Source organism: Ceratotherium simum, chromosome 27, assembly GCF_057802395.1.
Source record: "Ceratotherium simum simum isolate JZ-2026a chromosome 27, ASM5780239v1, whole genome shotgun sequence".
Lineage (NCBI taxonomy): Eukaryota > Metazoa > Chordata > Mammalia > Perissodactyla > Rhinocerotidae > Ceratotherium > Ceratotherium simum.
In genome coordinates this window covers 5370045-5381429 of record NC_141926.1, presented here as the reverse complement: position 1 = coordinate 5381429, position 11385 = coordinate 5370045, and the positions used below count along the sequence as shown (strand labels likewise).

General features: G+C 55.0%; 1 protein-coding gene across 1 annotated transcript in view; it reads left to right on the top strand.

The window, feature by feature from the left end:
• Positions 1 to 1305: 1305 nt before the first annotated feature.
• The window catches only part of FAM3B (FAM3 metabolism regulating signaling molecule B), a 57261-nt gene continuing 47181 nt past the window's right edge, over positions 1306 to 11385 (top strand). Inside the window, exons 1-2 of the mRNA XM_087418062.1 lie at positions 1306 to 1713; positions 8609 to 8752. Coding sequence (XP_087274188.1) covers positions 1695 to 1713; positions 8609 to 8752 — 163 coding nt within the window. The 5' untranslated portion in view covers positions 1306 to 1694. The remainder of the gene's footprint in view (positions 1714 to 8608; positions 8753 to 11385) is intronic.

Sequence of the window (11385 nt, the reverse complement as noted above, 5' to 3'; positions counted from 1 at the left end):
CAGGTCCCAGGTGCGGACCTATGCACCACTTATCAAGCCATGCTGTGGCGGCATCCCACATATAAAGTAGAGGAATATGGGCACAGATGTTAGCCCAGGGCCAATCTTCTTCAGCAAAAAGAGGAGGATTGGCAGCAGATGTTAGCTCAGGGCTAGTCTTCCTCACAAAAAAAAAAAAAGCAAAACAAAATAACATGTTGGTGAGGATGTAGAGAAATTGGAATACTTGTGCACTATTATTAGGAATGTAGAAAGATTTAGCAACTATGGAAAACAGTATGGCAGTTCCTCAAGAAATTAAAAATAGAATTACGATATGATCCAGCAATCCCACTTCTGGGTATACCCAAAGTAATTGAAAACAGGGTCTGGTAGAGATATACAACCATGTTCATAGCAGCATTATTCACACTAGTCAAGAGATGGAAGCAACCCAGGTGTCTATCGACAGATGAGTGAATAAACAAAATGTGGATATTCATATAATGGAATATTATTCAGCCTTAAAAAGGAATGAAATCCTGTCACATGCTAGAACATGGATGAACCTTGACATCCATGTTGTCCTCGGATGACGCCCCACAGGAGCTTCTCAAGAGGCAAAGACGGTGGTGGAGGGAGAGGCATGGCCAGACCCCCTGTGACAACCCAGAAGTGGATGGATGTTCTGAGCTGGGCGAGGGCACTTTGTGTTGTGTCGTTGAAGCCTCTAGGCTTCTTGGGAGAGGAGAGATGGGAACAGAGCAGAACCGGGGGACCAGCCAGACTCTGGGGGAGGATTGGGTCTTTTGCAGACCCTGCCTCCCTGGAACTCTCTTTTCCTGCAGAAGTGACCGACTGCCCTTGGAGCCTTAACTTGCCCTTGGCATCCTGAGGCCACTGTGACTGCAATGGGTTCCAAAGCACGGTAGAAACCTGCTGGGTGTCCAGAATATAAAGCTGGTGTGGTGGGGAGAGAGCAGTTGTTCCTGTGGGGACGGCCTGTTTGGGACATCTGAACGCTTTCTTCTAACACCTGATGGCTCCCACCCTGGCACCCCCTGGCCTCCGTGTAAATGAAACGACCTCAGACCTGTGACCCTGACCGTGGGGCCTGGGGCATTGTCCTCGCCCTGTTTTTTCTAATCAACCCCCAAAGTGAAGGAGGAAGGAAGCGGTGGAGCCGTGCTGGGCTGTGCAAACAGCAGTGGGCATCGAGGCTGTTCCGCAGGAAGCAAAGAGCCTCATAACCGCGGCCCAGGGACGCGGACTGAGAACTTGGAGCCTGCGGCACTCGGCCTCGACGGTTAAAAGGCTCGGGAATGCTTATCTTTGCAGCAATTTTCCCTTGTGAGACATTAAATTGGGGCCTGGGGCCACGAACCATTAAGAGGCACAGTGTCCTCTGTTCAGAACAAGCCCTGCTCGTTCTCTCTCTGGTCCGCAGTCAGCCGGGCGGAGAGCGCGTCCCGCCTGGGCGCTGACCCGGAGCTCCTGCGCGCCGCCCTGCGCGCCTGCCCGGCCCGCGCCCGCCCGACAGACGGCGCACCTGCCCGCCCGGCCCGCCCCGCGCCGCCCCGGCCCCGGCCCCTGCCCTTCCCGTGCCTGCCGCCGGCCTGGCCCGAGGACGCGTCTCGCCGGCCAGCCAGTCTGTGCGAGGCCCCCTCCGGGAGCTGCCACCAAGGGCCGGGAAGGCGGGGAGCAGCACCTGGAAGATGCGCCCTGGGGCTGCCAGTAAGTGCGACCCCCACCGCGGGAGGAGGGAAAGAGGGACGGGCAGGGGAGAGGCGCCTCTCGCCCTTCCTGGGGCCCGCCTCGCTGAGCGGAGGATGGGGCTGGCGCTGTGGCCGCGTCTTCTAGACCCGGCATGGGGAATGCGGGAAGAGAGTCCAGCAGGGGCGAATCGCCTGGGGTTTCCCGAGCAAGTAGCCCTGCACGGCTTCCTCCACCCCCGCCCCTGCCTGTCCCCACCGCCCTAACTGAGGTACAAGGCAAGGGGGGTTCAGTGAATGTGACATTTTGTCTGGAAAGTAGGTATTGGGTGAGTGCAGCAGAGCAGGACCCAAGAGGAGGGGGCTCCTTCCACGGGGGAGAGCATGTGCCTCCCGGGGTGTCCCTGGACCTCATATCCCGGGAAGGGGCTGCCAGCTGCTAGTTAGGAGCACCTGTGGACTCCACCTGGGCTCCTCCGGTTCGAGTCAGGAGGCATTAGCCCCAGGTCCAGCTGACCAGGAAATTACGAGAAGGGAGGTCACAGTGAGGTAGCCCTTATCAAGTCGGTGGGAGATATGGGTGGGTGAGGAGAGACTAATTAACACGGAATGCCCCATTGTCACTTAGCATAGCAGTACCGGTAGCATCGTTTTATAAGGCTGTTCTTATTTTTTCCGTTTATCAAACTACTTGAGACTGCAGAAGATTTGGGAAAAATAAGAAAGAAAAAAACAGACTCTTTCACCAGTCATTTTATCTCCAAGTCTGCCTTCCCGACTGTGGCTTCTGTTCCGTCACTTGTCTGCCTCATTTTACAAGGTTTCCGTCTTAACCGCCCTGCTTCTGCCGCACACACCCTTTCTAATTGGTTTTGCTGTTTTCTTCCTATAATCTGAGAAATCTGCATTTCTCCCAGACCAAGGCGGCATATCTTGTGCAAGGTTGGAAAGTTCTCTTGGCTTCTTTGGAGGCCCCTTCCCCGACTCTGGATGGCAGATCGGTGGCAGTGAGATGTCTCAGACTAAATGATCCTTTTTCCTCCCAGCAGTAGCATTCTGGCTCTGTGGTCACACTCCAGAAAGTTCTAAACACCCCCTCTTCTGCTCCATTCCCAAAGTGTAGGAAAGCCAAATTTTAAGAATTTTGCTGTATTGTGTAAAATATTCATGTTTTCTACAAAACTATATATTTATGAACAGCACTGTTTTTGGTAACTTGTGTGGGTTGTAGGATAAATGGGTGGAGATAAATATCTCTTTGGCGGGGAGAATAAACCTCCCTTGGGGCACCGACTTTCATTATAACTGTTTTGGAAGAATTTTTTTCATTATTTCTGTATCATATACTTATAATATCACTTTGCTAGTTACTTAGTGGAAACCGCTGAATATTATCAGATTATTTTCCCCCACCCACAGTTTTTTCCCACATAGCCCTCATGATTCATTCATGAGCTTGCACATAAAGCTTCAAGATAACACCAGGTGTGTATTTATCTCGGCACGTGTGGTTGGGAGAGAAGTCGCCCGCAGAAACTCAGGGCCACATCACTTGTGATTTTGTGAGCATTCTTGGAAGCAACATTTCCCTGCTTACTTCTCATGCACCGGCTCTGTCCAAGGCAGACAGCTCGCAGGAAGGACGTTCAGAAGAATGGATGAAATAAGTTAAGTGGCCACCACCCTTCACCTGTCAGGCAGCTGCATGTAGCGGTCACCCTAACACCTCAAAATGAGGGCGTTGGCGTGTGAACCCTTCAAGGCGGGTCACCTCGCAAACCTGCTGTGGTGTTCTGGTGCAGCACTTCCCAGCCCTTCTGCCAAAAAGCCTCCGTCGAAAGGACAGCAACAACAGTGGACGCTGAGGCCAGCAGAGCCTGAAGCCACAATGCAGCCAAGTCCCCAAGTCCGGGGTGTGGCTCATGCATCCCTCAGCCCTCCCGGCCCTTCAAGGACAAAGGGATGCAGGTATGGCTGCCTCCAGGGCAAGGGTTTGTGTCGCAAGGCTCCCAGTGACAAACAGCTCCCTTGTCCCGCTTCGTGTTGCAGGAAGTCGCACCAAATGTAGTGTGTTCCTACGGGCTCAAACTTGCCCTCTTCAGGGCCCCTGGATGGGCGGGGTGAGGGGCATCCTGTGAGCCCCCTACCCGTAGCCGGCTTTAGAGTAAATTGGTTTGGGGACTGCTTTCTTCTCCAGCGTAAGTGAAGTGTCCGGACCAGCCTGAGACCCCCGAGAATCTGAGGGTGGGGATCAGGGTAGGGCGCACACGCGTGTGCGTGTGCACACACACATATGCACATGCAGGCAGACACACATGCACTAAATGAGTGTCTCTGAGAAGGCAGTTCACTGACCTCCTCCTGTCTCAGAATTGGCCTCTGCTCTAACTCTCACATGCCTGCTGGGTGGCAGCACAGAGGAGGACACGTCCCTAAGCTGATGATGACTTGTTGACTTTACGAGAAAAGCCTGGATCACGGTTACACAATCACAGCAGTTTCCTGGACTCTGCATATTTCCTCCTCCTCCCCCACCTCTGAAGCTGCTGGACCACCTCCCACCCGGGCAGGCCCACCTGGTCCCGGGAGCTGTCTTAGCTGAGGCCCTGAGCTTCCGCCTTTCCCAAGATGAATCCTCGCCTATGCCCCCACCTGGGTGCTGGTTCTTCTCTGCTGCCCAGTGTCTGAGCCTGTCCTGATAAGCCGCCTTGTGTCTCGCCTGGTCTGCAACCACCCCACGGACTGAGCCCCGGATGCAGGTGTCCAGCCCACTGCAGCTCGCCCAGTGCTGCCTGCCTGGACGCTGTCTGTCACCTCCTGGCTCCTCGGCCTGCTCTCCCTCTGGCTGCTGGAATGCTTCCGTGACTGTGTGTGAGACCCCTGCACTGGCTGCCGGTCCCTCTTACCACCAGCCTGGGCCCCCATCTTTGCTGCTGGATCTGCCCTCCCACCCTGAGGTGGTTCTGGCTCCAGGTCTCTGCTCCTCCCAGCCACTGCAGGGGACCAGGCTGGCCCCAGCCTGTGGGTCGTCAGCTGCACCCCTCACCCGAAGCACAGATACTTCGTAGCCCTCCTAGGAGCCCTGAGAAATGTCCGGGGATGGAGCTCACTGCCTCGCAAGGCAGGCCAGCCACGGTTTGTAGTTCTACTCGTGAGGACACTTGGGCTTTTTATTCATTGTTCATTTTCTTCCTTGTCACTTCCATCCATTTGTCCTTGTTCAGCTGGGGACAGAATTGTGTCTCTCTTCCACATAGCTGCTCTTTACACATTTGAAAGGTAGCCTCATGTTCCAATGTTCTTCTCCAAGCTAAACAGCTCTTTACTCAAAGATCCTACATGTGACGTGGTGACTGGAAGATCTTCTGAATAATCTCTGGCTTGCCAGTTTTCTTATTCAAATATGAGACTTGGGTACAATGGTCCAGCTGTGATCCCACACACACAGGACACAGAGGACTGAACCCGACACGCACTCACTGCTGACTTCGTGTTTCCAGCAGTCACACCACACTGCTCACTCCGTGTGCATCCAGCAGCATTTGCTTGAACAGCATGTGGCCCATGCTCTGTCCCAGGTGTGCGGGCACAGTCCTGGAGGGGAGAGAGCCTTGGTGTGCAACGCCAACAAGGCGTGTGAGGGGCTGACGTGAGGGTGCCCAGGCAGGCTGCACTCCAGTGGGGCCACGTAGCCCTGTTGGGGGAGCTTTGAAGGAGGAGAGGGAGATGGCCATGGTCTCTGCAGGAGAGCGCCCTGCAGGCAGAGGGCGAGACTCATACCCAGGTGCATAGCCGGAGAGGGCAGCAGCTCCAGCAGGTCAAGGTGGCTGGAGCGCAGAGCAGATGGAGTTGTTGGAAGGGTGCCTGCCACACCCACTGCTCTCATTTTGTTTTCTGCGGCTGGTTTTTCTGGCTTGGAGATGTCCCTTCAGTCCTAGACACTGCAGTGGCCACATTGTCCCAGGCAGTTCGCAACAGAAAGCCATCCCTGCATAACGTTCTAACGATCTTAGGGACTGCATGGTTTGGAAAATAGAAAAAAATAATTGCTGTTGAAATATGCACTTGAGAAACAAATCATCAAGGTGAAACAGAAGCGTCCCGTTCCATAACGTGACTGCCTAAGCTGATGAGCTCCTCCCGGCCCACGCACATCCTGACTTGATAAAGCATATGCAGCAGAGGGGTCCGCAGACAGCTGCACTCACGAGAGAGAGGGAAGCCTGTAGGTGCTAGAAATGAAGAGGGCGCTGAGATCCAGGGCTGAACACGGACAGGCAGAGGTGTGCCGGGAGGGAAAGGAAGTGCTGGGCTGTGTGCTGGAGGGTCGGGCTCCTGCCTCTGCGTCAAGGCCGCAGACCTGGAAAAGGCTGGGAGATGAGCTCACTCACCCCTGCCCAGGGCTCTGGGTAGGGGGACAACCCCCTGTCAGACCTGGGTGTCCCCAAAGTCAGTTCCGTTCTGACGCTGACCACCCGCAGGTCAAGGGCAAAGTCCTCCGAGAGCTGCCCTCTCTCCAGACACCAGCCACACGTCTCCGGAACCACCTGCACTTCTGCCCGACCGGCTGTAAATTTGGGAGTTCCCACACTCCTGTATGTTTGATAATTCGCTACAATGACTCGCAGAACTCACTGAAAGCACTGCTACATTTACCATTACAGTTTTATTATCAAGAATACAGATCAGGAGGACCAGCTGGATGAAGAGACGTATAGATGGAATGCTGGGAGGGTCCCGGACTCAGAATTCCTTGCCCTCGCCCCCTGGAGTCGGGTCACATCACCCTCCTGGGTCACCGTCCTGAATGTCAGTGTGTTCACCACCAGGGAGCTCCCTGAGCTTGGGAGCCCAGAGTTTTCTTGGGGTCTGAGTATGTCATGGTCACATGACTGAGCTCAGTCTCCATCCCTCTCCTCCTGGAGGTCAGCGGGTGGGGCTGAAAGTGTCAGCCCTGGAATCACACACTTGGTCTTTCTGGCAAGGCCAGCCAGTCCCTTGAAGCTGTCTGAGGACCCAGCCTGGAGTCACCTCGTTAGCATAAACTCCCTGTGGTTGAAAGGAGCTCCGTATGAATGACAGCAGACACTCCTGTCACTCAGGAGATTCTAAGGGTTGTAGGAGCTATGTGCCAGGAACTGGGACAAAGACCAGATATATTCTTTATTATCCACCCTGTGATAAATCAGCATGCTACAGGGGACGCACACGTGGGTGTGGGGTTTTCACCACCAGCGAGAGAGGACAGGAGTTAGGATGGTGGTGGCCTGGGGAGATGGAGGCTGTTAAGACCAAGAGAAGTCTAGGGAGCCGGGATTTATTTTGGAGGTAGAACCAGTGAGACGGGCTGATGGATTCCATCGGGGCTCGGAGGGAAAGTGTGTAATGAAGGAAGAGTCCCAGGTTTCTGGTGCCTGAGCCTGTTCATCCACTGAGGCAGGCTAGATGTGGGGCAGGAGCACATTCGGGGAGCCGGGAGAATCAAGGGTCTCCTCTGGGACATGCTAAGTGTGAGGCCGAGGCACCCTACGGTGCTGACATCAGGTCGGCAAGTGGATACCCTCTTTGGGAACTCAGGATGGTCTGGCTGAGCTAATCCTGGGAACCTGAGGAGAGGCCAGGCTGCACCCCGGGAGGGCAAGCCGGCAGAGAAGGTGGGGACCTGCCCACGAAGTGGGAGCCCCTCGGGAGTGTCGTCCAGGGAGGACGTGTACAGGGCTGTTGTCATCTGGGGGCCCAGGGCTGGCAGCACGGAGGCCCTGGGAGACCTTGACAGGCACAGCTGCCCTGAGCCATGGGGTGGGAGGTGAGGCCTGGAGGCTGCTGAGAGGCAGTTGTTTCCAGGTGCTTGGCCTGAGAGGGGACAGAAATGAGGCAGCTGCAGCAAGATGTGAGGTCAGGTGGGAGGTCCCATCCCTTCCCTTCCCTTGTTTTTCCTCCTCTTCTGTCTTATCTCCTCCCTCTTCTCCCCAGTTATTTCTCAGGACTGGATCTATTAGCACATATTTAGATGCTGATGGAGAAATTCTCACAGTCCTCTCATGCAGGGCCTGTGGCCCTCCCTGCATTGTGGCAGTTTTGGTAATCTTGAACGGTACTGATCTGTGAGATATTTAGGGGGTAAAATCAGAGAGACCTGGCGGTGGATTGCCTGTGAAGGGACAGGGAGCTATCCGCTAGGCCTCCAGTAACCTAGGAGTGGGTAATGCCTTTTCCTTAGGAATTGAGAGGAAGATACTGGAGTCAATCAACCAGGAAGATTATCTCCAGAGATTTTCTGCTGCTGGGAACCTTGGGTTTCCCCGCAGGCTTGTCTCTGATGATAATGACAGGTTTGGAGACTTCTTCCAGTGTTACAGGGACCTGTGGCATGCTCACAGGCCCCAGGAACTATTTTCAGCCCTGGTGAGGCAGCAATTCACAAAATAGACAAAGCCCTGGTCCTCCGGAGGTTTCAGTCTGCTTCCTGGAGCATGCTCAGGTCTGATTGTCTCATGAAGGGAATGAGCATTGTTGTCTTTTAGGCCCGTGTCAGGCTTGCTGGTGCACAAGGCCATTTGGTGAACCATTGATGTTAGCATTGGAGGAAGCTCCATATAAAAACTTGGCTTTGAAAGCACTCATACCTTGTTTGTATTATCTGCTACTGTCTCGCTCAGGTGCCTAGTCTTAGCAAAGCCAACCAGGTGCTCGGGGTTCCATTGAAGCAGCCCCAGGCCCTTACCTGTCCACGGCCTCCAGGGCGTAGTTTCTCTTCAGAGCATCTTGCTGACGGCAGGTGCTGGTGCATGAATGCCGAATGCACAATGAATGCTGATGGGGGCAAGGCCTGAGGGGCGGGTCAGGAGAGCCTCGGGCGGGGCTCCTGATAGCACCTGTCCCATGGGCACCCACTGTCCTGTCTTCTCCATCCCCAGGCACTTTGAAGGCAGTCTTCCTCTTCTTTGCCTCCATGTGCGCCTGGTATTCTGGGTACCTGCTCGCAGAGCTTATTCCAGACGTGTCCCTGTCCAGTGCCGTTTATAGCATCCGGAGCATCGGTGAGAGGCCTGTCCTCAAAGGTGAGCACAGGGATTGTGTCAAACCAGCAACTCTGCAGCTCAGCTGCAGCCAAGAGAAGTGGGCGCTGGCCTCGGCTCTCCCCGACTGGCCATTTTATGTTGAGGAGGAGGAGCGGGAAGGGGAAGAGAGGGAAGAGGAGAAGGAGAAGGAGGAGGAGGAGGGAGGAGGAGGAGGAAGGGGAGGAGGGGGAGGAGGAAGGGGAGGAGAGAAGGACGAAGGGGGGGAGGAGGGGAGGAGGAAGGGGAGGGGGAGGAAGAAGGGGAGGAGAAAGAGGAGGAAGGGGAGCCGGACGAGGAGGAGGAGGAGAAGGAGGAAGAGGAGGAGGGGGAGGAGGAAGGGGAGGGGAGGAGGAAGGGGAGGAGAAGGAGGAAGGGGAGCCGGAGGAGGAGGAAGGAGAGCCGGAGGAGGAGGAGGAAGGGGAGAAGGGGAGGAGGAAGGGGAGGAGGGGAGGAGAAAGGGGAGGAGAAGGACGAAGCGGGGAGGAGGGAGAGGAGGAGGGGAGGAGGAGGAGGAAGGGGAGGAGGGGAGGAGGAAGGGGAGGAGGGGAGGAGGAAGGGGAGGAGGGGGAGGAGGAGAAGGAGGAGGTAATATCCACTCCTTTAGTTTCCACACCATTCGAAGGTGGTACCCTTGCTCACCCTGGTGTGAGAGCCCAAGGCAAATCATGATGTTAGGAAAATGAACAAAGAAACTTTATATGTAGGATGTGTTAAATAAAAATATGCATTTGGAATACATCTCAAATTGGGAATGAAGAGAAATTACGAAATATCTGTTAAAAATTACATTGGAAAACATGTGGGATGCCAAAGTAATAGTCTGTACCCTTTTTCAAAATCTCATTGTAAATAGATACACTGGCATATTTTTAATACAGAAATTATACAAAATTAATTTGCACAAATATAAAGAACTGGGTGTCATTCTTTTTCAGATTTAATTACTTTTTATAGCTAAAAAAAAGAACTTTCTAGGAATTGACTATGACTGAGGTGTTTTTATTCTTAATAAGATTTTCACAGTGGATCTTGTAATCAGATAGACTTACTGCACATAGACTGTGCATGGAGCCCAGCCCCGCGGGGGCATCCCCATGTGTGGAGGGCATGGGAGACGCCCACAAAGGGCTTACTCTCTCGTTTTCTCCATTTTTACACAAAAAGTGAAGTCTGTTTTGGACACGAGTTTGCCTCTCGGAGGTGCCTCTGACGCCAGTGTTTTTAGAAGGGCTCACTAAGGTAATTTCCAGTTCCCACCAGCGCGGTTCCCTCTGACTGAAGCGTGTCAAGTTATTGGAAACCCAAAGGTGGCGGGAGAGGGTGGCTATGGCGGCCGTGACGGCTGCGTCCCGGCTCCTGCTGGCTTGGAACCTCCACTTTGGAGGGACGCGTGACTGCTTGGGGGTCTGGTGGGCTCAGGGTTGGGGGTTGAGCCTGGCGACTGGCAGGTTAGTGTTCATGTGGATGAGAGGTTATAAAGGGGACTTAGTCATCCATGGGGCCACGCTGGCTTTGTGGCGAGACTTATTTCGTGCTGTTATCAGCGGCGTGACTGGAGGGGGCCCCCAGGGAACAGCCTCCCCGTGGGGATGGGTGGCCCTTGTCCAGGCACGTGCACAGCCCCTCGGCCGCCCCTCCTGGGCTCCTCCGGACCCCTGCACTCCTCTTGTGCCTGCTGAGCAGGCGGGAAGGGCTGTGGTTGCCCCGGCGTGGACAAGGCTCCAGGAGCGTGTGAAGTCCTGCAGTCAGCACGGGCCATGGAACCTCCCAGTGCTCCGGGCTCCGCAGGGTGACCGACGCCCTCCCGGAGCGTGTTTGTTCTAAGTGTCCACAGTCCCCCGGTCCAGGTGCGGGCAGTGACCAGCATGTCTGGTGGGAACCTGGAACAAAGGAAGGAGCACTTTGAGATGTGAGGTCAGTCTTGGCACTGAGAGGAGGAGGAAATGAGGCACAGAGCACTCCACCCCATAGCCGAGGCCGCCCAGCTGAGGCCCCTGGGCTCGGGGCCCTAACGGCCGCGCTGCGTCCACCCCTGGGGCTTTCACTCTTTTATCCATGTTTTGCTTCTCCCACCACGTTGTCTCTTCTTTTAAAATGACCCATCTCCCAGCGCAGCTGTGGAGGCCTTCCATCCGGCTCTGGACTTCCTGAGGTGAAGTCTTGTCCCGACAGTCCGGGCTCTCCTGGTTCATACCCTCTGTACCCTGGACGTTGCCTCCCACCATTTCTCCATGATTTTGAATCCAAGCTCGTCGGCAAGTCCCCTGGATCACACTGGTTTTCTAGAACGGCCCTGCCCTTCCTCTTCAGGATCTGTCTGAGGGGCTCCCCGTGCCCTGGCCTCTCTCTGCCTTTCCCTGTGCCTTGTATTTAGTGGGCGGGTTAAGTCCCACACTCAGTCCGTCTACTTTGTGAAAGACTCTGCTCACTTGGAAAGGCTGGAAGCACATCTGGCTCCTTCTACGCTCCAGGGCTCAGCTTCCTGGAGTCTCCCCTCCTCAGAGCACCTCCTCCCTTCCTCCCACCTCTCTGCCCCGTCTGTCTGTGCACCACCCCGCCCCCCGCCCCATTCGAACCTCTGCTACCATGATGGAGTTACATGCCCTATTATCATTGCCCTGGCCCAGGCCTCC